The sequence below is a fragment of the Notechis scutatus genome, chromosome Z (genome assembly GCF_049901735.1).
Source record: "Notechis scutatus isolate UNSWTSFEM ecotype Mainland chromosome Z, rNotScu1.2, whole genome shotgun sequence".
In the NCBI taxonomy this organism is placed as follows: Eukaryota; Metazoa; Chordata; class Lepidosauria; order Squamata; family Elapidae; genus Notechis; species Notechis scutatus.
The window spans coordinates 3,465,434-3,487,138 of NC_142025.1; the positions used below are offsets into that span (position 1 = coordinate 3,465,434).

Here is a 21,705-nt window from a genome sequence, read left to right on the forward strand (position 1 = left end):
TTTTTAATTAGTTAAGACTATTTAAGACTGTTTTGTGTTTTACTGTATACCACCCAGGGTGACATCTTGTGGCTGTGTAAGAGAGGATATATAAATGTGATAAATACACAAATAAAACCCCTTTCATTGCCAGAAACAGGCCTGGATGGTTTGAGCAGGCCAAATAAAACTTTTAGGATTGATGTCTGCCCTCCCAAGTAAGCCAGACCGAAAACAGGACATGACTGAGTTAATTCTATTTATCGTAAGGCTACATTGAAGGAATGTTGCTGATCTGATAATTGATCTGATGAATTTCTTTCCCTTTCTGTTATGCAGCTGAGGGTTCCCCGTAATTTTATCTTGATCAATTCCCTGGGATGCAGTTCCTCCCTCCGTCTCCCAAGGCCATTCCAGATATGACAATACACTTTGCTAGCAGATCCTGAGCAACACCTGGATAATTCTCCGTTGCTCTCCAGGGATGCTCATTGTACACGTAGTCCTCGACTTACGACCAAATTAAGCCCAAGATTTCTGTGGCTAAGGGAGACATTTTTTAAGAAAGTTTTGCCACCTTTTTGCAAACTTTCTTGGTCATGGTTAAGTGAATCACTGCCATTGTTAAGTTAGTCACACGGTTGTTAACTGAATCTGGCTTTCCCCCATTGACTTTGCTTTTCAGAAGGTCACAAAAGAGGATCATGTGACCACCCCCGGGACGCTTCAACTGTCATAAGTACATGCTAGTTGCCAAGTGTTTGAATTTTTGATCACGTGACCAGGGGGTGTGTGCTGCGACAGTCAACATTGGGAAAAATGGTCGTAAGTCGCTTTTTTTCAGTATTGTTGCAACTTCGAATGGTCACTAAAGGAATGGTTGTAAGTCAAGGACTAACTGCACTCTTTAACTTTCTTATCCCAAGCCTGAGAACCATCCCCTTTTCAAGATTTTCCTATATTTCTGTCGGGTTTTAGGAAACCTTTGATTCAATGTCATTAAGGGGATACCAGATCTTGTTCCAGCCATGAACTCTCTTAAACAGGAGTGTCAAACTCATTGAGGGCCACATCAGGGTTGTGTTTGACCTTTGGGTGGGGGGCAGGTGGGCGTGGCTGGGTTCGGCGTGGCCAGGGTGGGCGTGGCCAGCTCAATGTTACTCATCCCCCCCCAACCGCCGGCCAGCAGTGGTGGGATTCAATTTTTTTAATTACTGGTTCTGTGGGCATGGTGTGGCGGACGTGGCTCGGTGGGCGTGGCAGGGGAAGGATACTGCAAAATCCCGATTCCCTCCCCACCCCACTGTCCTGCTTTCCAGCTCTGTTCTCCTGCGCAGGGCAACCAAAGGAGACCCAGCCAATCAGATGGGACTCGGGAGGTGGAGAAGAGATGGGGGTGGGGCCAGTCAGAGGCGGTATTGGCCAGTTCTCTGAACTACCCAACATTTCTGCTGCCAGTTCTCCAGAACTGGTCAGAACCGGCTGAATACCACCTCTGCCCTCCAGGCCACCACAGATGCCACCGACATCTGTGAGGTCCAGATGAGGGGTATCAAATTCAAGGCCTGCAGGCCGGATTCTGCCCACAGGGTGCTTAGATTTGGCCGTCCTCAGGGGTGGGATTCTACCAGTTCGCACCTATTCGCTAGAACCGGTTGTTAACATTCTAATCAGTTCAGAGAACCGGTTGTTAGAAGAAATTCCTGGCCTAATCCTGTAAGGAAGGCAGGAAGGAAACATTCTGGTGTTGCTTACAGAAACTGCCTCTCTGTTAACCCTTATTACACTCTTGTCAGGACTAGACTTCCTGTCTCTGGAACTTCTCTGGAGATTTTTCCCCCTCCTTTGCTGGTACTTTGCTTGTGTGGAGTGACCATTCAAAGTTACAACGGCGCTGAAAAAAGTGACATGACCCTTTTTCACACTTACGACTGTTGCAGCATCCCCCCAGTCATGAGAGGCCAGGCGAGGAGATGCGTGCCTCGATGTGAGTGATATTGAGTTGGCCACACCCAGCCAATAACATGACCACCAAACCATGTCCACCCAGTCACGCCCACCAAGCCACATCCTACTGCCTAAGCCATGCCCACAGAACCGGTTGTTAAAAAATTTGAATCCCACCCCTGGCCGTCCTGCAAACAGCAAAGGACCAGCCCACAGTGCCAGCAAAAATGGAGCTCAGGATGGTCACACCCGGTCCTCCTGACCTCCATTTCCACTGGCAGAGGGCTGCAGGAGGCCATCGTGGCTGAAAACGGAGCCCGGGAGGGTCACACGTGGCCTCCCAAGCTCCGTTTCCGCTGGCAGAGGCACCGCAGGCCTGTCCTTTGCTGTTTCCAGGGTGGCCTTGAGAGCCAGATGTAAGCACCCTGCAGGCCGGATGTGGCCCCTGGACGCTGAGTTTGACACCTCTGCTCTAATCCCTTTTTCTCATCCAAAGTCAGGTCCAGGCTTATGGGACTCCTCGCCACTTGATTTCCATACATCCCTTTTATTGCACCATCTGTATAATATTTTCAGCTCCAGGCGATGTCGTGCAGGTATTCCTCGACTTATTGCAAAATCCCACAAAACAGTTTATCGAATGACTCCACAACGGCATTGAAAAAAGTAACTTACGACCGTCTTTTACACTTACGACTGTTGTAGCCTCTCCGTGGTCACGTGATCAAAATTCAGACGCTCGGCAACTGACTCATATTTATGACGGTCACAGTGTCCAAGAGTCACATGATCCCCTTTTGGGACCTTCTGACGAGCAAAGTCAATGGGGAATCCCAGATTCAGTGAACAACCGTATTATTAATTTAACAACTGCAGTGATTCATTTAGCATCCGTGGCAAAAAGAAAGGTCATAAAATGGGCAAAACTCACAACTGCCTCACTTAGTGACATAAATGTTGGGCTCATTTGAGTTCATAAATAGAGGACTACCTGCATTAATTCTCCCTGGCCTTTGATTAAAGTTTTAATGGCTGCCGTGCTATTTTTAACTTTTACTGCAGCTTTTGTTCATTGCGGTGCTGTTTAATTCATTTGATCTATTTGATTGCGATTTGGAAGGTAATTTTTTTTAAAAAAAAAAATTATCAAGGGATTTTCACCATTTGAACCGACCCACATTCAATCAGAAACCACATGCAGACGTTGCAATTCAACGGAATAAATAGTAAAGAAAATTGAAACTCCCTTTGAAAAAAATATTCAAAGCCATTCCCACCCCCCCAAAAACGGTCACTGGTCCAGCTTTGCTATGGAACTAGGCAGCGCTTACTTTGAATTAAATAAATGAAATAAAGACAAACCGCTCCACACCTTTAAAAAGTACAAATTGCTTGTCATAATTTCAAGCGTTGAGTTTGCTTTTTACATGGTGGACTTTGGAGTACACCTTGAACATTTTTTTCCTTCTCTGCTTTCTTCCTTTTTTAAAAAAAAAAACAAACAGCTTATAAGTAGAATAATCTGCACACATTTTTGCGTAATGAATTTTCATACGACTATGATTGACATGGGTGTGGTGCTGCCTCCCGTCATGTTAAAAAAGACTGGGTTTAGTGGATTAAAAAAAAAATCAAGCTGTTTTATTCCATTTGGGATTTGTGGATATGATGCTTTTAGACTCCTTTGTGAGATATTTTCATAATAATTTCCTTCGGGAAGGAAAGTGGAGATAATTTCAACATTTATTTTCTTGGGATTTGAGATGAACGTTTGTGCAATGTTTGCTCTTAGCTGGATGTCAGTAAGTTGGATAAACATGGTTAAGTGATGATGATGATAATTATTATTACTATTACTATTATTATCATCTTCATGTGAAGTCTTTGGTGCTCTATGAGCTTGGGAAATTTCCTTGCAGACATTTCATGACCCAGCAAAGTAATATCATCAGTATTAGAAGGGAGAGGGGTTTACTCTCAATGTATATGCAAGTGGCAATGCACCATTGGTATGAATGTTCTCGGTGGTACTTTGATTGTTGTTTAATGCTTGATTGTTTGTCTGGGGTTAATACAAGCTTATCTGGGTTTCTCTTCCTGTGAGGTAGGAGGACGAGGAAGAGGAGGAAGAGGGGGGGGGCGGAGGGAGGAGAATGAGGATGACTGTGGGGTCCTTGGTGTTCTCTGAACTTGGTTGCTTTCTTGCAGACATTTCAGGACCCAACTAGGGAACGTCATCAGTCGGCTGAAGTGGAAAGCAAACAATGCTGTTCAAATGCCTTTACCAGACTACTAACAAAGAGTGAGTATCTTCTCTTAAAATCTTTGTGCTCCTTTATTGGCCCATTAAAAGAAATTTATTGATGTTACCAAACCTTTTGAGAGAAGCCATAAAAAACTTTGTTGTTCCCATTTATCACTGAAGAAAAAGCTCACATTTCACTTGCAATGAAAATAAACTTCAACAATTTTCCCCTCCCGTTTAAGCTCACAAGCATCTATTCCACCAATTGATCTACAGACATCTGGGATTCCATCCTATCTTCTCTTTCTCTACCTTTTCTTCTCCTTTTCCTCTCCTTTTCCTCCTCTTTTCTTCCTCCTTTTTTTCTCTTCCTCTTCTTCCTGTTTCTCTTCTCATTCTTCCTTGCCTATTCCCCTCTTCTTCACTATTCCTCTCCTCCTCCTTTCCCCCTTTTCCTCCTCCTATTTCCTCTTCTTCCCTTATTTCTCCTTTTTCTCCTCTCCTCCCTCCCGTTCTCTTCCTCCTCATTTCTCTTTCCCTTCTTTCTCTTCCCTCCCTCCCAATTCTTTTCTCCTTCCTTCTTTTTCCTTCTCCTTTTCTTTTTTTAACCTCTCATTGCCCTTTCGTTCTCTCACCCTTCTGTCTCTTCTTCCTCCCTCCTCCTTCTATTTCCCCCTCTTCATTCTCTTCCTCTTCTTCCCCTGCCCTCCTCCTCTTCCTCCCTTTTCTTCTTCCCTTCTCCTCCTTCTGCTCGTCTCCTCCTTTTCTCTTCCTCTCCTCCTCTTTCTCGCCTCTTCCTCCTCTCCTCATTCTCCCCCTCTTCCTGTCCTTCCTTCCTCCTCCTCTTTTCCTGCTCTCCCCACCCCCTTTCTCCCTCTCCTCCTCCTCCTCCTCCTCCTCCTCCTCCTCCTCCTCCTCCTCCTCCTCCTCCTCCTCCTCCTCCCTCCCTCCTCCTCCTCCTCCTCCTCCTCCTTCTTTCTTTCCCCTTCCAACCTCTCCAGTCCCTGGGCATTCAAGATGGCTGACAAAAAGATGCTATCAACCCTTTCCCTCAAAATACCATCACCGAAATGAAAATAATTATAAACTAGTTTAGACTCACTCACACCCTCCTCCCAACAGCTGGTTAAAGGGGAAAGTGTTGACCCTCAGTCTTAAAAGCAGGAATTTGGAGGCTTCTCCCAAGAGAACCCCCTCCTTTGGTCTCTTCTAGTCTGACCCGCTAGGACAAGGGTGGACAATTAATTTTCCCAATGGGCCCCATGAGAAACTGGGCTGTGGTGGAAGGCCAAACCAATAGCCTGAGCTTAATTCTGCTCAAGATTAATTTTATCGCTTTATAAAAAAGCAGTAAATTATCTGGTTTCGATTAGCTGCTACCAGGAAGAGCGCATATTATGATTACTGGGGCGGTGCAGATAAACTGAAAAAAATGTATAGCAATTTGCCTTCAAAATGAAAAAACAAACAATGCAGCGACACAGGAGATCCTTGACTTACGGACACAATTTCAGCCCAATGTTTCTGTTGCTAAGCGACAGCCGTTAAGTGAATTTTACCCCTTCTTAGCAACCTTTCTTGACGCAGAGGTTAAGTGAACCATTGCAGTTGTTATGGTTGTTGAGTGAATGTGGCTTCCCCGTTGACTTTGAAAGTCACAAAAGGGCAAAAAACGTGACCCTGGGACACTGCAACTGTCATAACTATGAGTCAATTGCCAAGCGTCTGAAGTTTGATCGCGTGACCACAGGGATGCAACAACGGTCGTAAGCGTGAAAAATGGTCATCTAAGTCACTTTTTTTCAGTGCTGTTGTAACTTTGAAGGGTCAATAAACACAGGATTGTAAGTTGAGGACTACCTGTAAGAGAATAACAGGGTAACAACAGAATAACAGTGTTGGAAGGGACCTTGGAGGTTATCTAGTCCAACCCCCTGTTCAAAAGCAGGATACCTTATACCACTTCAGACAAATGGCTGTCACAATCTCTTTTGAAATCCTCCAGCGATGGAGGCACCCACAATGGAATTAACAGAATAGCAACCAGAACTGCAGAATAACAGAACAGTTGGAGGGGACCTTGGAGGTCTTCTAGTCCACCCCCCTCCTGGGAGCGCCATCCCTGGAGGCTTTCAAGAAGAGACTGGACTGCCCTCTGTCAGAAATGGTGTAGGGTCTCCTGCTTGGGTTGGGGGTTGGACTTGATGACCTGCAAGGTCCCTCCCGACTCTGTTATCATTTCACACAAAGGTCTGCCCAATCTCTTCTTTAAAATCTCCAGGGTTAAATCCCCCATTTAACCCTCAATTAGTTCTTGAAGAACTAAGTCCAAGTAGGAAATCACCCTCTGACCTTCCCTACATCGCCTAAAGCAGCGGTACCGCCCCCTGGGGGACAGTGGGATGCCTTAGGGGGGCCGCTAAGAGGCAAGGGGGCCAGCGGGGGGGTGCTAAGAGGTAAGGGGGGGCTGCTGGGGGTGGGCCCCTCTCAGGGCACAATTCAGGGGTGAGAAAAAAAATCCCGCTGCTGCCGCGTTCGAGGTGAGGCCCCCGCTGGATCACCCCATGGAGCCCCCTTGCGCCGGAGGCACCTGCCCAAGCAAGTCCGAAAGGAGCGGTGCACGAAGTCAATGGGGTGAGCCTGAGAAAGAGAGAACGAGAGAGGAAAAAGAGAGAGAGAAAGGAAGAGAGAAGGAAGAAGAGAAAGAGAAAAGCAACCGGCCATTAAGTGAGGACCACTTGTATTTGGTTTGCCAGTCACCAAGCCACGCCCACCCAGTCACGTGACCGGCAAGCCACGCCCATCCAGTCACGTGACCAGCAAAGCCACACCCTCAAATTAGGCCATGCCCACAACCATTTGAATCCCGCCCCTGGGTGGGGGGCATTGAGGATGAGTTTGTAGCACCAAGGGGGTGGCGGACTGAAAAAGTTTGGGAACCACTGGCCTAAAGGCAATTCTAAACCCAGGAAAAACATCCAATTTTCAACCGCCGGCCTCGTAAAGCTCCAGCCACCTCTCCCCCACAAAATGCATGACCCACCTCCTCAATTTCCTTTCCTCTCTCACGAGCAATGCCAAAGTTCCTTGGCTGGTTGCCCCCAGTTTGTTTGTCACAGTATATGTTTTTTTTGTTGTTGTTGTTGTTCCAGAGCTTGGACCAAAAACAGCTGGTTGGAGAGGCCAAGCTTTGGCAGATACCGAAATGCAGAACTGCAGCAACAGCTGCAGCAGGGTAAGGGAAGAAAAATGGCTAAAAATAAAACTTCACTACAAGCCATCCGGGAGGCTGGAACAGGAAAACCGACCTCCGATTTGGGCACCTTTGGCTGTTGTGCCAAAGAGTCCTCGCCACGAGAGCATCTCCAGGTTGTATTCGCTGCTGTGGTGATAGGCAGGGCAGCGATAACTTGTTCCGATTCAAACCTTGGAAACAACCACGAAACAGAGGTAACAGCAAAACCTTTTAATGATTCTTTACGAATCCCGTTCCTTCCCGGTTAAAAGGCTGTTTCAAACGAATTGTCTCTGATAAGAACGAGCCTTGCCAAGGTGGTGCAAGGCTGCCAAGAACACTGGATAAAGTTACTAAGAAATATTTCAAACACAAAGAGTCTCCAAACACCAACCAAGATACTCCGAACGTCCACAAGGCTTGAGTGCAAAAACTTCTTTGCTTCCTGCAAAGGACTCCGGTTTCTCAGCTGGCTTTTATCTCTTAAGGGAGGGGCCATCACCTTGCAGCCTTACTCCTGACTCACCCGTGCTGCTGCAGCTGCTCTTTCCTTCGAGCAGCCCTGTGTGCACGCACACTGGGCACAGGCTCCTCGGGCACCTCTTCATCACTGCTGCCAGCCTCCACAATCTCCAAAGGCAGCACTCCACTCCCTGATGATCCTGGCCCCATCCCTGTATCACATGCAGGTCCCTCATCTGAGTCCTCGCTCTCCAAGACCTCAGCCATCCACACCTGCTGCTGGAGAACCACAACATAACTTCCCTGCTGGGAAGAACCCAACTGGTCCGGTGCAGGAAATGCTTCCTCTGTTGAATATCAGCCTGCTAAACCAGCCAGAGATGCTTCCTTGGAAAGGAGACCAACAGCAGAAGCGAAAGAAATGTTGCTTTTAGTTAGGACTCTGGTGAGCGCCTGAATTTTAAGCCCATTCTCTGCAAGGCTACAGGTAGTCCTCAATTTAGGACCATTTGTTTAGGAGGTAATATCATCAGTGCTGGGAAGAAGTGGGGTTCTGGCTTCTAGCAGTGATGACACTATCTAGTTGGGTTATGAAATGTCTGCAAGAAAACAGCCAAGCTCAGAGAGCACCGAAGACCCCAAAGTTATAGTCTTCCTCCTCCTCCTCCTCCTCCTCCTCCTCCTCCTCTCCACAAACCCCACCCTTTTCTAGCACTGATGATGTCATCTAGTTTGGATCATGAAACCACTGAAAAAAATCCCCCTAGCTCAGCACCAAGGACTCCGAAATCCTCCTCTTCCCCCTCCTCTCCTCATATCTCATTCCTTCTAGCACTGGTGATGTTCGCTAGTAGGGTCATGAAACATCTACAAAAATACCATCAAGCTCAGAGACCACCAAGAAAGAGGCTCACCGTTCAACCCTGAGCTAGAAATAGTCTCTTTCACTGGTTTGATAAATAGGTAGAAACCGTTGCTGGAATGACAGAAAAATGGCTTCAGGCTTCTATAAGACCATTTGCCTGATTAAATAATTAGCTCCACACAGCTTTCAGAAAAGAGAGGGAGGTGGAAGTGAGAAGAGAAGAGAAGGGAAGGGAAGGGAAGGGAAGGGAAGGGAAGGGAAGGAGAAGAGAAGAGAAGAGAAGAGAAGAGAAGAGAAGAGAAGAGAAGAGATGTGAACTTGGCAACAGACTTCCAAGAAAAAAAATTGGTGCCAGCAATCAAACATGGGAAGGCAGCCAATCAAAATAGCAGCACAATTTTTCTGGAGCATAAATTGAGAGTCCCAAATTCCCCCCGGAACAACCCCAGCCCTCCCCCTTCCTATTTTAATTGCCAGCAAAAGAATAAATATAATTGGGGGTGGTGGTGGAATAAATAGGCCAGATAGAATGAGTGCACAGACTTTCTGGCTATCTGATGCAAAAGTGATGTAAAGTGTGTAAGTGCGTGTCTTTTAAAATAGAAGGGGACTGGGGGCTAAAACATTCGATGAACGGTTACAGGAACTGGGCCTGGCTAGTCTAGTGAAGAGAAGGACCAGGGGAGACAGGAGAGCATCTTCCAATATTTGAGGGGCTGCCACAGAGAGGAGGGAAGGGGTCAAGCTATTTTCTAAAGCACCCAAAGGCCAGACAAGGAATGAAGGATGGAAACTGAACAAGGAGAGATTCAACCTGGAAATAAGGAGAAACTTTCTGACAGTGAGAACCATCAACCAATGGAACAGAAGTTGCCCTCGGAAGTTGTGGGAGCGTCATCACTTGAGACTTTCAAGAAGAGATTGGACTGCCATTTGTCAGAAATGGTATAGGGCCTCCCGCTTGGGCGGGGGGTTGGACTAGATGACCTACAAGGTCCCTCCCCACTCTGATTATCTGTTAAATAAAATTAGGTGAGATAATAATGTAGGGTGTTTAAGGCTCTCTGAGCCCGGTTGTTTTCTTGCAGACATTTCATGACCCAACTAGGGAACACCATCAATGCTCCTCCTCCTCTCTACAAACCCTGTTCCTTTCCAGCACTGATGATGTTCCCTAGTTGGGTCATGAAACATCAGTAAGAAAACCACCAAGTTCCAAGAGCACCAAAGTTCTCACAGTCCTCCTCCTCCTCTTCCTCCTCCTCTCTCCACTCTAGAAATGGGGGGAGGGGGAGGGGGACTGTAGGGTCTCTGAGCTTGGTGATTTTCTTGCAGGCATTTCATGACCCAACTAGGTGGTGTCATCAGTGCAACAAGAGAGTGGTGTTTGCTCTCTGTTTATGTACAAGTGGTTTGCCCTGTCAGTCTTCTTGGGGTTCCCCTTGCGGCAAGGCCTCATCTGTTTACTATGGAGATGAAGGATGGGGGGAAAAACAGGAAGGAAATTCAAGATCTGTGCTAACAGGTGGGGCTGTTTTCAACCTCTCTTCCCCTTTTGAACTTCCTTCCAATTTCTACTCAGATTCTTATTCTGATTGTAGCCTGCTATCCATTTGTTCTCAGAGCTGCATTAGGAGAAAATTATGCGTGGAGAGTAGTGGAAATATTGCGCTTAATGCAAAGGAGTGTTTCAAAGGAGGCTTTGTTTGCTTGTAATCAGGTTTAAAGCTTGGTCAATATCAAGCTGGAATAATTGTCTCTGATAGAAAATAACACTTGTAGCTCAGGGTTGAACTGTGCAGTCCTTGGTGATCTCTGAGCTTGGTGGTTTTCTTGCAGTCGTTTCCTGGTCCAATAATTAGGGAACATCATCGGTGTTGGAAGGAGGTGGGATTCTAGCTTCTAGCACTGATGATGTTCCCTACTTGGGTCTTGAAACGTCTGCAAGGAAACAGCCAAGCTCAGAAAGCACTATGAGTCCTTCTCCTTCTCCTCCCGCCTTCTCTTCTCCACAAATCCCATTCATTTCTAGCACTGATGGCATTATCTAGTTGGGTAATGAAATGTCTGCAAGAAAACAACCAAGAAGGCACCAAAAAACCCCAGAGATTTTATTTCAACTTCATCTGGCAGGAAGCTAACAGTCGGGCCTGTAAGTCAACATACACCCTGTAAGAACTTATAGCTATTTTAATAGCTGCCATGTATTTGTTTGTTCTAGATTATTTATTTTTATTAAGAAGATTTTTCTGTAAGATAAAACACACAGAATCACCAAGGAATAAAAGCACACTGCCAGGGCAAACTACTAAGGAGCAAACCCCACACTCCTTTTACCACTGATGATGTTACTCAGTTGGGTCATGAAATGTCTGCAAGAAAACAACCAACCCCAGAGAGCATAAGGACCTCGGACGTCCTATTTCCAGAGATAAATGGGCCCAATGATGCTGGCATTTCGTAAGTCCCTAAAACATTTGTTTCTGTGCCCCCGCTTGGTGCCTTGAATGTGCTAATAACCCCAGACTGTAACATTGTCCTAAGCTGCTCTGTTTATTTTAATTTTGCTATTGTGATGGCAATTGTTTTATTTATTTTTTAATAAACTTTATAAGTCTTTTATATATTTTTAAATATATTTTAAAATATATATCTTTAATTCCTTCATTTTCTATCTGTCTTAATTCGATCCAATTATACCATTTTACCCAAATTCTGTAGTATTCAGACTCCTCTTTCTCTTGTACCATTAAAGTCAATTTGTCCATTTCAGCACGTGCCATTATTTTTTTTTGAATAATCAATTCATCTGATGGTATACAGTTGTGCTTCCAGCGTTGAGCATAAGCTATTCTAGCAGCCGTTAAGATGTGTAATACAATATATTTTATATTTTTTTCTACATTTCTTTTTGAATATCCTTAACAGAAATAGTTCCGGTTCCAATTCTACTTGTTCCTTAAGAATTTCTTGCAGCCATTATTTAATTTTAAGTCAATATTTCTGAGTTTCTGAACAGGACCACCACATGTGGTAGAAGGTATCCTCTTTCTTTCTACATTTCAAAAATGCTGGATTCATGTTGGGATATATCTTCGCCAATCTCGCGGGGGGAAATACCGATGATGGCAATTGTTTTAATTGGTGTTTCAATTGTTCATCACCCAGAGTCATTTGTCAGATGGGTGAAAGGAAGGAAAAAAAGAAAGAAAGAGGGAGGGAGGGAGGGAGGGAGAAAGGCACAAAAGGGAGGAAGGAAGGAAGGAAGGAAGGAAGGAAGGAAGGAAGGAAGGAAGGAAGGAAGGAAGGAAGGAAGGAAGGAAGGAGGGAGAAAGGCACAAAAGGAAGGAAGGAAAGAAAGAAAGTGAGGTAGGCAGGGAGGGAGGAGAGAGAGAAAGAGAAAGAAAGATGCCTATGTACCTTTTGCCTGAACCTAAAGATTAAAGGAAAAACTTGATATCATGGTATTCAGATGTGGAAAAGGAAGTTACTAATAAATTCAAATAAAGGGAGAAACTACACGGTGCAAGACAGTGATGACACAACCCCCGGGTGTGAGATATTCCCTTCTCCATCTGTTGCTTTTTAGGTGTGTCAGAGTTTAATTCCAGTAATTTTCAGGACATCACGAAATCTCACACTTCTTGGAGGGCATCCAAAGTATGCAAAGGGAGAAAACTTATTGCGGACTAGAAAGTTGATAGTTTCCCAAATTCTTTCTTCTATGTTTTTGCAGTGAGGTGGGTCATTTTACGTTAGAACAAACATTCCTCCGGGCTGAGATTTGTCCTGGTGTTCTTTGCAAACCACCAGAAACCATCCACTGCCTAAAATGAGTCCACCCTTGCTAATTAACTATATTTTCCAGATTAACTGATACAGAACAAAGAGTGCAAACTGATGAAAAACTGCAGCTGATGAGTTGCAGGATTTTTTAGAAATACAAATAGTAAAAGAAGGTCTTTAAATATAGATAGATAGATAGATAGATAGATAGATAGATAGATAGATAGATAGATAGATATAGATATAGATATAGATATAGATATAGATATATAGATATATAGATATATACATACACACACACCATTGAGGGTGATCGATGATAGCACATTTGAAGAGGGGAAAAAAATCAACTGCATGTAGTCCTTCATTTATGACCACAATTGAGCCCCAAATTTCCGTTGCTAAGTTGTTAAGTGAGTTTTGCCCCATTTGAAATAATTATTGACACCATTGTTAAGTGAATCACTGAACTTGTTAAGTTAGTAACACGGTTGTTAAGTGAAACTGGCTTCCCCATTGATTTTGTTTGTCAGACAGTTGCAAAAGGGGATTATGTGACCCCGAGACACTGCAACCGTCATAAGTATGAGTCAGTTGCCTGAGGCCGGATTTTGATCATGCGTTACAGTGGTCAGAAATGTGAAAAATGGCCGTAAGTCACTTTTTCAGTGCCATTGTAACTTAAAACGGTCACTAAATGAATGGGAATTACCTATGTGCCACACAAACAACTAAAATACTTTTTTATTTGGATATTTAAAGGTTGTTTTGAGAGGCAAACATCAGAAATATATTGCCCATTGTGGGACCTGGAGGAATTATAATTTCTTAGAAATGATTAAAACTGGCAAGACAGCCTGAAGGGCCAAGATAAATAGAAAAAAAAAATGAAAATGCTTTGCTTTTACATGGATGTTTTTGGGGTGGTAAGTTAGTGATTAGAGAAAAGGGCAAAATTGCTTGAAGGTCAACAGTGGCAAATCATTGATAAGGAGGATGTCCAAATTAAAAGGTCAATTAAAAGGCCAGTGGCTGTGAGTAGAAGAGAAAAAAAAGGCAAATTCCAGGATTTGGAATTTCTAAGAAGTGAAAATTAAAATGCCAAGATAGTAATCCATCCATCCAATTTCTCTCATCTTTCTCTGATATTATCTATCTATCTATCTATCTATCTATCTATCTATCTATCTATCTATCTATCTACCTACCTACCTACCATCTATCTAATCTTTTGTCTATTCTCTCTCTGCCTTTATTCTCTTTTCCTCTATCATTTATATAAATCTCTCTCTAATATTCTGTCACTATTCTATCTATCTCTATCTCTCTATCTATATCTGTCTGTCTATCTATCTATCTATCTATCTATCTATCTATCTATCTATCTATCTATCTATCTATCTATCATCTATCTATCTATCTATCTATCTTCTAAACAAATAATTCCCTCAACACTGTCAAACTATTTAAGTCTGCATTACTATTACTATTAATCCTCCCATCCTTTCTTTCACCCATCTCCTCCCACATCTGTATGACTTAAACTTTGTTGCTTGTATGCTAACGATTTATGCTGACTGTTTCCTAGTATGATTTGATTGCTTATTGTACCCTATGACTGTTATTGTGTTGTGCTTTATGATTCTTGACTCTTGACGAATGTATCTTTTCTTTTATGAACACTGAGAGTATTTGCATCAAGACAAATTCCATGTGTGTCCAATCACACTTGGCCAATAAAGAATTCTATTTTATCTAATCTTTTTTCTATTCTCTCTCTAATAGTCTGCCTCTATTCTATCATTTATCTAATCTCTCTCTCTAATATTCTGCCACTATTCTGTCTGTCTGTCTGCCTGTCTATCATCTACCATCTTTCTTTCTTTCTTTCTTTCTTTCTTTCTTTCTTTCTTTCTTTCTTTCTTTCTTTCTTTTCTTTCTTTTTCTTTCTTTCTTTCTTTCTTTCTTTCTTTCTTTCTTTCTTTCTTTCTTTCTTTCTTTCTTTCTTTCTTTCTTTCTCTTTCTATCTATCCATCTGTCTATCTATCCATCCATCCATCTATCTATCTATCTATCTATCTATCTATCTATCTACCTATCTATCTATCTAATCTTTTTCTATTCTTTCTCGAATATTTGGCCTCCTCTCTTATCATTTATCTAATCCCTCTCTCTGTCACTATTTTATCTGTCTGTTTTTCCATCTATCTACCCATCATCCATCTTCTCTTTCTCCCTCCCTCCCTCCCTCCCTCCCCCTTCTCTCTCCATGGTATATCTGCCTCTGGAGCATTAGCATATAGAAACTGACACTTGAAAAAATTCCCCCAGCCAGAAAGAGTGCAAAAAACAACAACAGACAACCCATCCAATTTGGGGCAAAAGTCAACAAATTAATGCAAAACTGTCTCCAAATTATTTGCGCTGCAAACAAGAGTTTGGCAAGATTTAACAGGGGGCATTATCCATTATCATCTCTAGCAAAAAAAATCCCCCCCCTCCACGTTCAAATTCTTCGTATCAGAATTTGGAGATCATGTCTATCATCACTCAGGATCAAAAAAAGAGAGGAGTTTTTAAAAAATAAATGCAAGGTGTATTTCAGCCATGGTTTTGGCTGCCTCTGGATTTAATGAGGTCTGGTATCTATCTATCATCTATCTATCTATCTATCTATCTATCTATCTATCTATCTATCTATCTATCTATCTATCATCTATCTATCTATCTATCTACCCATTATCTATCTATCTATCTATCTATCTATCTATCTAATCTATCTAATCTTTTTCTATTCTCTCTCGAATATTCTGCCTTTACTGGTAGAAAGAGTTAAAGGGGAGCTGGAGAAAGTCACACTAAATTTCTGAATTTCATGCTACTTTGGCTGGCTGAGAATGGTAGTAACAACCAGCAGGAATAATAACAGATCGAGGCTACCAATCCTCCAGTTGTCAGCTCCAAAAATAACTGACCAGTGACCAGGTAAGGATGGAATCCCAAGTATGATGGAATAAACCATAATCAGAAAGTCCCATTCACTTTAATTAGATAACTCCCTGGTTCTCCAATGAACTTTCAAGTACCTGAAACTACAACCACCATCATTCTGAGCTGGCCTGCCAGGAAGGAATTATAAGATATCCGGCTCAGTCCAAGAAGATGCTTGCAGGTTGGTTACAGTCAAGCTAGACTACAGCTACGGTAGTCCTCAACTTACAACAGTTCATTTAGTGACTGTTTAAAGTTACAACGGCACTGAAAAAAGTGATTTATGACCATTTTTTTCACACTGCAACATTCCCATGATTACGTGATCCAAATTCAGAACTGACTCATATTTATGACGGTCGCAGTGTCCAGGGGTCACATGATCCCCTTTTGTGACCATCTGATGAGCAAAGTTAACAGGGGAAGCCAGATTCACTTAACAACTGCAATGATTCATTTAACAACAGTGGCAAAGAAGGTCATAGAATGGGGCAAAAGTCACTTAACACACGTCTCATTTGGCAACAGAAATGCTGGGCTCAATTCTGGTTGTAAGTTGAGGACTACCTGAATTTACCTTCATTTTTTTTTACTCCCAAATCTTTGGTCCACATTGTAAATTCCTTACTGAGAACCTAATTGTGTTTTTTTTCTTCTTTAGTTAAGGGTTTCTTCCACCCTGCTTTTATAAAACATTTATACCCTGCATTTATGAAACATTTATGCCCTGCATTTATAAAGCCAAAGAACATTTGCTTTTATAAATACACATTGATTTATTAAAAAGATGCAACTTCATTGACTTAAGCATTTTTATGTGAGTAAAAAGGTGTCATTTTGCCATTTTTTTTTCTTTAGTTAAGTATTTTTTTCACCCTGTATTTATAAAGCCAAAGGCTCTTTGCTTTTATAAATACTCAAAGATAGATCTAATTTTATTTATTTAAGTATTTCTTACAATACACAAGTAGCACCTTGTATTTCTTTTTCTTTAGTTGTTTCTTCACCCTATATTTATAAAACTAAAAACTTTTTGCTTTTATAAATACAAATGGATTTATTAAATAGAGGCAATTTTATTTATTCAGGCATTTCTTACATGAGTAAAAAGGACACCATTGCAATTTTTATCTTCAGTCAAGCGTTCTTATACTGAATTTATATAACCAAAGAACTTTTGCTTTTATAAATAAACATAAATGTAGTAAATAGACACCATTTTTATTTACTGAAGCATTTCTTATATGAATATAAAAAGCATCTTGCCATCTTTTCTTCCATCAAGCGGTTGTACACCCTATATTTATGAAACCAAAGACTTTATGCTTTTATAAATATACACAGATTTATTTAAAAGATGCAACTTTATTTAAGCATTTCTTACAATATATACAAAAGCAACTTCTTGAAATTATTTCCTTTAGCTGTTTCTTCACTTTATATTTATGAAACCAAATGTCATTTGCTGTAATAAATTACACAGATGTAATCAATAGATATAATTCTATTTATTTAAGCATTTCTTACACTAATCAGAAAGGCACCTGTCTACAGATCTCAATCTGCACACAACTATTCCAACCTCACAACAACCTTGTGAGACCTGTACAGAAATTGTGACTCACAAAAAGGAATTTCATGACTAAGTGGAAGTTTAAATCCAGATTTCTCCAGGCTATACCTCTAATTTTTGCACAGCTTTTTTTTAATGACTAAAATCTTACAATATTCTCATCTAACCCAAGTTGTTAACGTATTGGTTTGCCTGCAAGCAGAAAAGCCAGCGCACAAAAAAAAGGAGATTTCTTGCAATTCTCAACCTAGGGCAATATAACAACTTACAATTTTTCTCTCTACGAAGAAATTAACATCCTAGCAAGACAATTTGTAGTGTAATCAAAGGATTATACATGCTACGGAAAAGATGGAGAGTACTGCATTCCTCAATCTGACAACCCCAAACCAAGCCCCATAATTCCCATTTCGCAGGAAGATGATGGGTATTGTAATCCATTGCTTGGGAAGAGGGGAAAACTGATTTTGGCAGCTCTACTCTCATCCAGCTAAAAGTTAGCTCCTCAATAGATTTTTAAGCCATTCAGGAAGGAAAAAGAACGAATCAGTGGCTGAACTTGAAGATCAGGAATATGGAGTTTAGAACTAGCTAAGGTTTAGCCAATCTTAAACCACAAATGTGGGTTTAAGGGCTCTGGAAGGGCAGCTCAGACCCAGAATCTCATAAATGAGGGATAAATTGATCCCAATATTGTGATTAATTTAAGTTTAACTTAAATTAACTGTGGGCATTGTATACATATTTATCTGGTTTGTTACACCAATTTAAGTAGCCACCCAACTCACACCCTAAGTGACTCCAGGGGTTTAAAAAAATAATCAAAAATCCACTATATACTAAAAACTCACCCGCTGCCCCCATTTTATAACATTTCCCTACTCACACACACACACACACCATTTTATAAATGTTTTGAGACCCAAACTAAAATATTTTTGGCACGTACAAAAACCCTGCAGGAAGGTTTTTCTTTCGGAAGCCTTTTTTTCAACCAGACTTGGGAAAAAAAAAAAAGGGGGGGGGGGACCCCAAATTTATCCATAAGAATCTTTTGAGCTGATTTTCAATTCAGAACTGGCCGTGGGTTTTAACCCCTCCCACCAACTGAGAAATGGCCAACTGGCCAAACACCCAAGCATGTAGAGAGTTCTTTTTTTTGGAGCATGTGCAGAGTGCTTTTTAAAAAAAACAGATTCAGCAAAGATAGCAAAGGATGTGGGTGTTAATGTGGACGAAGAGGGAGAGGAGATCCGGGGTGCCTAATGCCTGACACATAGGTATGTGTGTGTGTGTGTGTACAGACACACATGTTCTCAGAACCTGGATGCGGCATTAATGCAAAAAGCTAACCAGGTTGTACAGTCCTTATAAATAGGCAAGGTTTACAGGTTACTGATACAGGTAGGAAGTGCCAGGTGCTGTACACATTCATCCAACCGTATGCACCCAACTCTATTTTAAATGCCTGGTTTTTAGGGTTAGTTACAACCTGTATTTTTAATTGTGATTTTATTGGAATTTTTATACATTTAACCCGTCTATTTGCGGGTTTTCTTATGAGGTTGGTCATTACCTTGCAGCCAGATGTTTTTGGCAGGGGTGGCAGGCAAGCCATTTTAAACACAGAATGGAATGGGATAGGATAGGGAATAGGAATAGGAATAGGAATCAGAATAGAATCGGAATCGGAATGGAATATGGAATATGGAATAGAATAGGAAATAAGAATGGAATGGAATATAGTATAGAATAGAACAGAAGAATGCAATATAGAGATAGAACGTAATAGAATAGAGAATACAGAATAGAATAGAATAGAATAGAATAGAATAGAATAGAATAGAATAGAATAGAATAGAAGAATGCAATGTGAAGAAAGAATAAAATAGCGAAAATAGAATATAGCACAGCATAGAATTTTTATTGGCCAAGTGTGATTGGACACACAAGGAATTCATAAGCTCACAGTGTACATATAAACAGCAAGTAATACATAAACACACAAAATATTTCATTAAAAGTAAGTAAATAAGCAAACAAGCAAACAAACAAACTGGCAGTTCAGATTCCGGGCAGCATAGACATTTAATAAACGAAATAAATGGAATATATAACGGAGGATTGGGAGGGGGAGGTTAATGCTGAGTTCCGAGCTCCCCTACCGCCTTTGCGGAGACTCGCCCGCCCCAAACTCCTCACTCACCCCGGGCAGGAAAAAGCCGGAAAAAGCACCCCAAAGGCAGAGGCGCAGGAGCCTGGAGTCCATCGCGGGCGAAAGGAGGAAGGCGAAAATCTGATTTTCCTGCAGGGAGGGCCGTAAAGGCAAAAGGATCGGAATTACTGCGCTTGTGATGCAAAAGGACGGCGGGCTTGCATCGCTCGTCCCGGGACAGCGTCGGGAGTCGCAACAGCGGAGCAACTTGCAAGGGACACTTCCAGCTGCCTCTGGCGGGGCTACCTTCGCCAGCAGCTGGCAGAGAAGCCGCAGCGGAGGAAGAAGCAGCGCGGCGGGAAGAGGGCGAGACCAGCCGCGGGTCTCCCACGGGCGGGTCGGGGAGGGAGGGGGCGGGGAGTCCCTTTTCCCAGGCCCCCGCGGGAGGGAGGGGGTTAGAGAGGGGCGGGGCCGGAGGGAGGGGAGGCCAATGGGAGGCTGGCAGGGCCGGGGGCGGGGCCCCCTCGAGGCAGGTGAGGTCCGCGGGAAGGGATCGAGCGGAGGGGAAAGGGAGAGAAGGAAGGGAGGATGGAAGGAGAGAGAAGGAAGGAGAGAGGGGAACGAAGGGGAAGGAGGAAGAAAGGAGAGAGGGGGAGGAAAAGAGTGAGAAGGAGGAAGGGGGAAAGGAAGAGAGGGAGGAAAGAGAAAGAGAGGAAAGGAGAGAGAAGAAGGAAGGGAGTCCGAGGCCCCCTCAATTTGGCTTCAAACTAGGGAGCCAAAGAGAATCCAAACTCCTTCATTTCTCTGAAGACTAACTTGTATTTCTGCCCTGAGTGGTGGGTTTTCGGTTTCAGTGACATAGGCACCAAAGCGGGAGGAATCGAGGCCCTTGTTATCTCGAGGGCTTTCCTGAGTGGGCAAGAAATTTGGCCTCAAAGCTCCACAAAAGTGGGAAATGAAACATGGAGATGGCTGCCCTTTGATGGGCCTGGTCTGGCATTGACCGGTGGTTTGGCGTGGAAAAAATAGTCACCAGCTCTATGGCCAATTGACAGAAAAGATTTAATAAAATTCCTTTCCTTCCTTCCTTCCTTCCTTCCTTCCTTCCTTCCTTCCTTCCTTCCTTCTTTCCTTCCTCTTTCCTTCCTTCCTTTCCTTCCTTTCTTCCTCCCTCTCTCCCTTTCTTCCTTCTTTCTCCTTTCTTCCTCCCCTCCTTCTTTCTTTCCATCCATCCTTCTTTCCTTTCCCCTTTCCTTCGCTCTTTCCTTCCCTCCTTTCTTGCTTCCTTTTCCTTTTCTCTCCCATTGTCTCTCTTTTGTTCTTTCCTTTCTCTCTCTCTCTTTCTCTCCTTCCCCCTCCCTATTTCTTTTTCTTTCTTTCTTTCCTACTTTCTTCTTTCTTTTCTTAATTTTTTTCTTTTCTTTCTTCTCTCCTCAACCTTGTCTTTCAGATCCTTCAGTGGTACACTCATCACCACTGTAGCTGAGCCCCTGTAACTTGCTTTTCAGTCAATTCTGGGAGTTGAAGTCCGCAAGTCTTAAAGTTGCCAAGTTTGGAGACCACTGACATAGATAGACAGGTCTTATCTGGGCCCAGCTTGGGCCTTGAGACCTTCCAATGGCGCACCCACCATCCCTGTAACCTAACCTCTCTTGTGGTTGTTCTATTCTTCTCTTTCCTTCCACCTTCCCTGAGTCATTGGACCTTATGTGTCCAACGTTGGATAATTTGTGCCTTGTTCTTTGTGCTTCCAAGTAAGAACTCTGAAAATAAATGTATATCTATCTACATTTGTTTGTGTGTGTGTATGTATTTCTCAACCAACTACCATCTTTCTGGTAACCTCGATAAGACCATAATATATTTTTTGTTTCTGCAGAAGGCTATTGTGGCTTCCTTGAAGATTAAGGTAAAAGAGAAGGACTTGCACTACCTGATAAAGAAAGCAGAAAAGAAAATGCTGAATCAGAGTTTGACCAGCAAACAAACTGGCTGCTTGGTAAACAGAGGAAACCCTCAATATATCGACAAAAGAAGGGTTATCAGAACTTGGCTTTGGGTTTTATGAGTTTGCCAAGCCTTTCCATGGTTGTTTTCCCCCATCTTTTTGGACCATGTCTGTCCAGGAAGGAAGAAGAAAAGCTGGCTGGGTGACTTTGGGCCAAACACTTGGAGACAGTGAGTTCTAGTCCTGCCTTTAGCCATAAAAACCGGTTAGGTGACTTTGCGTCAATCACCAAGAGACAATGAGCTCTAGTCCCACGTTAGCCAGTTGGGAGACTGAGCCAATCACCAGGAGACAGTGAGTTCTAGTCCCATGTTAGCCAGTTAGGAGACTGAGCCAATCACCAAGAGACAATGAGCTCTAGTCCCACGTTAGCCAGTTGTGAGACTGAGCCAATCACCAGGAGACAGTGAGTTCTAGTCCCATGTTAGCCAGTTAGGAGACTGAGCCAATCACCAGGAG

At 42.8% G+C, this 21,705-nt stretch overlaps 1 protein-coding gene across 1 annotated transcript in view; it reads right to left on the reverse strand.

The window, feature by feature from the left end:
* Positions 1 to 19,650, reverse strand: part of VIPR1 (vasoactive intestinal peptide receptor 1) — a 69,370-nt gene extending 49,720 nt beyond the window's left edge. Inside the window, exon 1 of the mRNA XM_087948378.1 lies at positions 19,290 to 19,650. Coding sequence (XP_087804504.1) covers positions 19,290 to 19,352 — 63 coding nt within the window. The 5' untranslated portion in view covers positions 19,353 to 19,650. The remainder of the gene's footprint in view (positions 1 to 19,289) is intronic.
* Between the last annotated feature and the right edge of the window lie 2,055 nt (positions 19,651 to 21,705).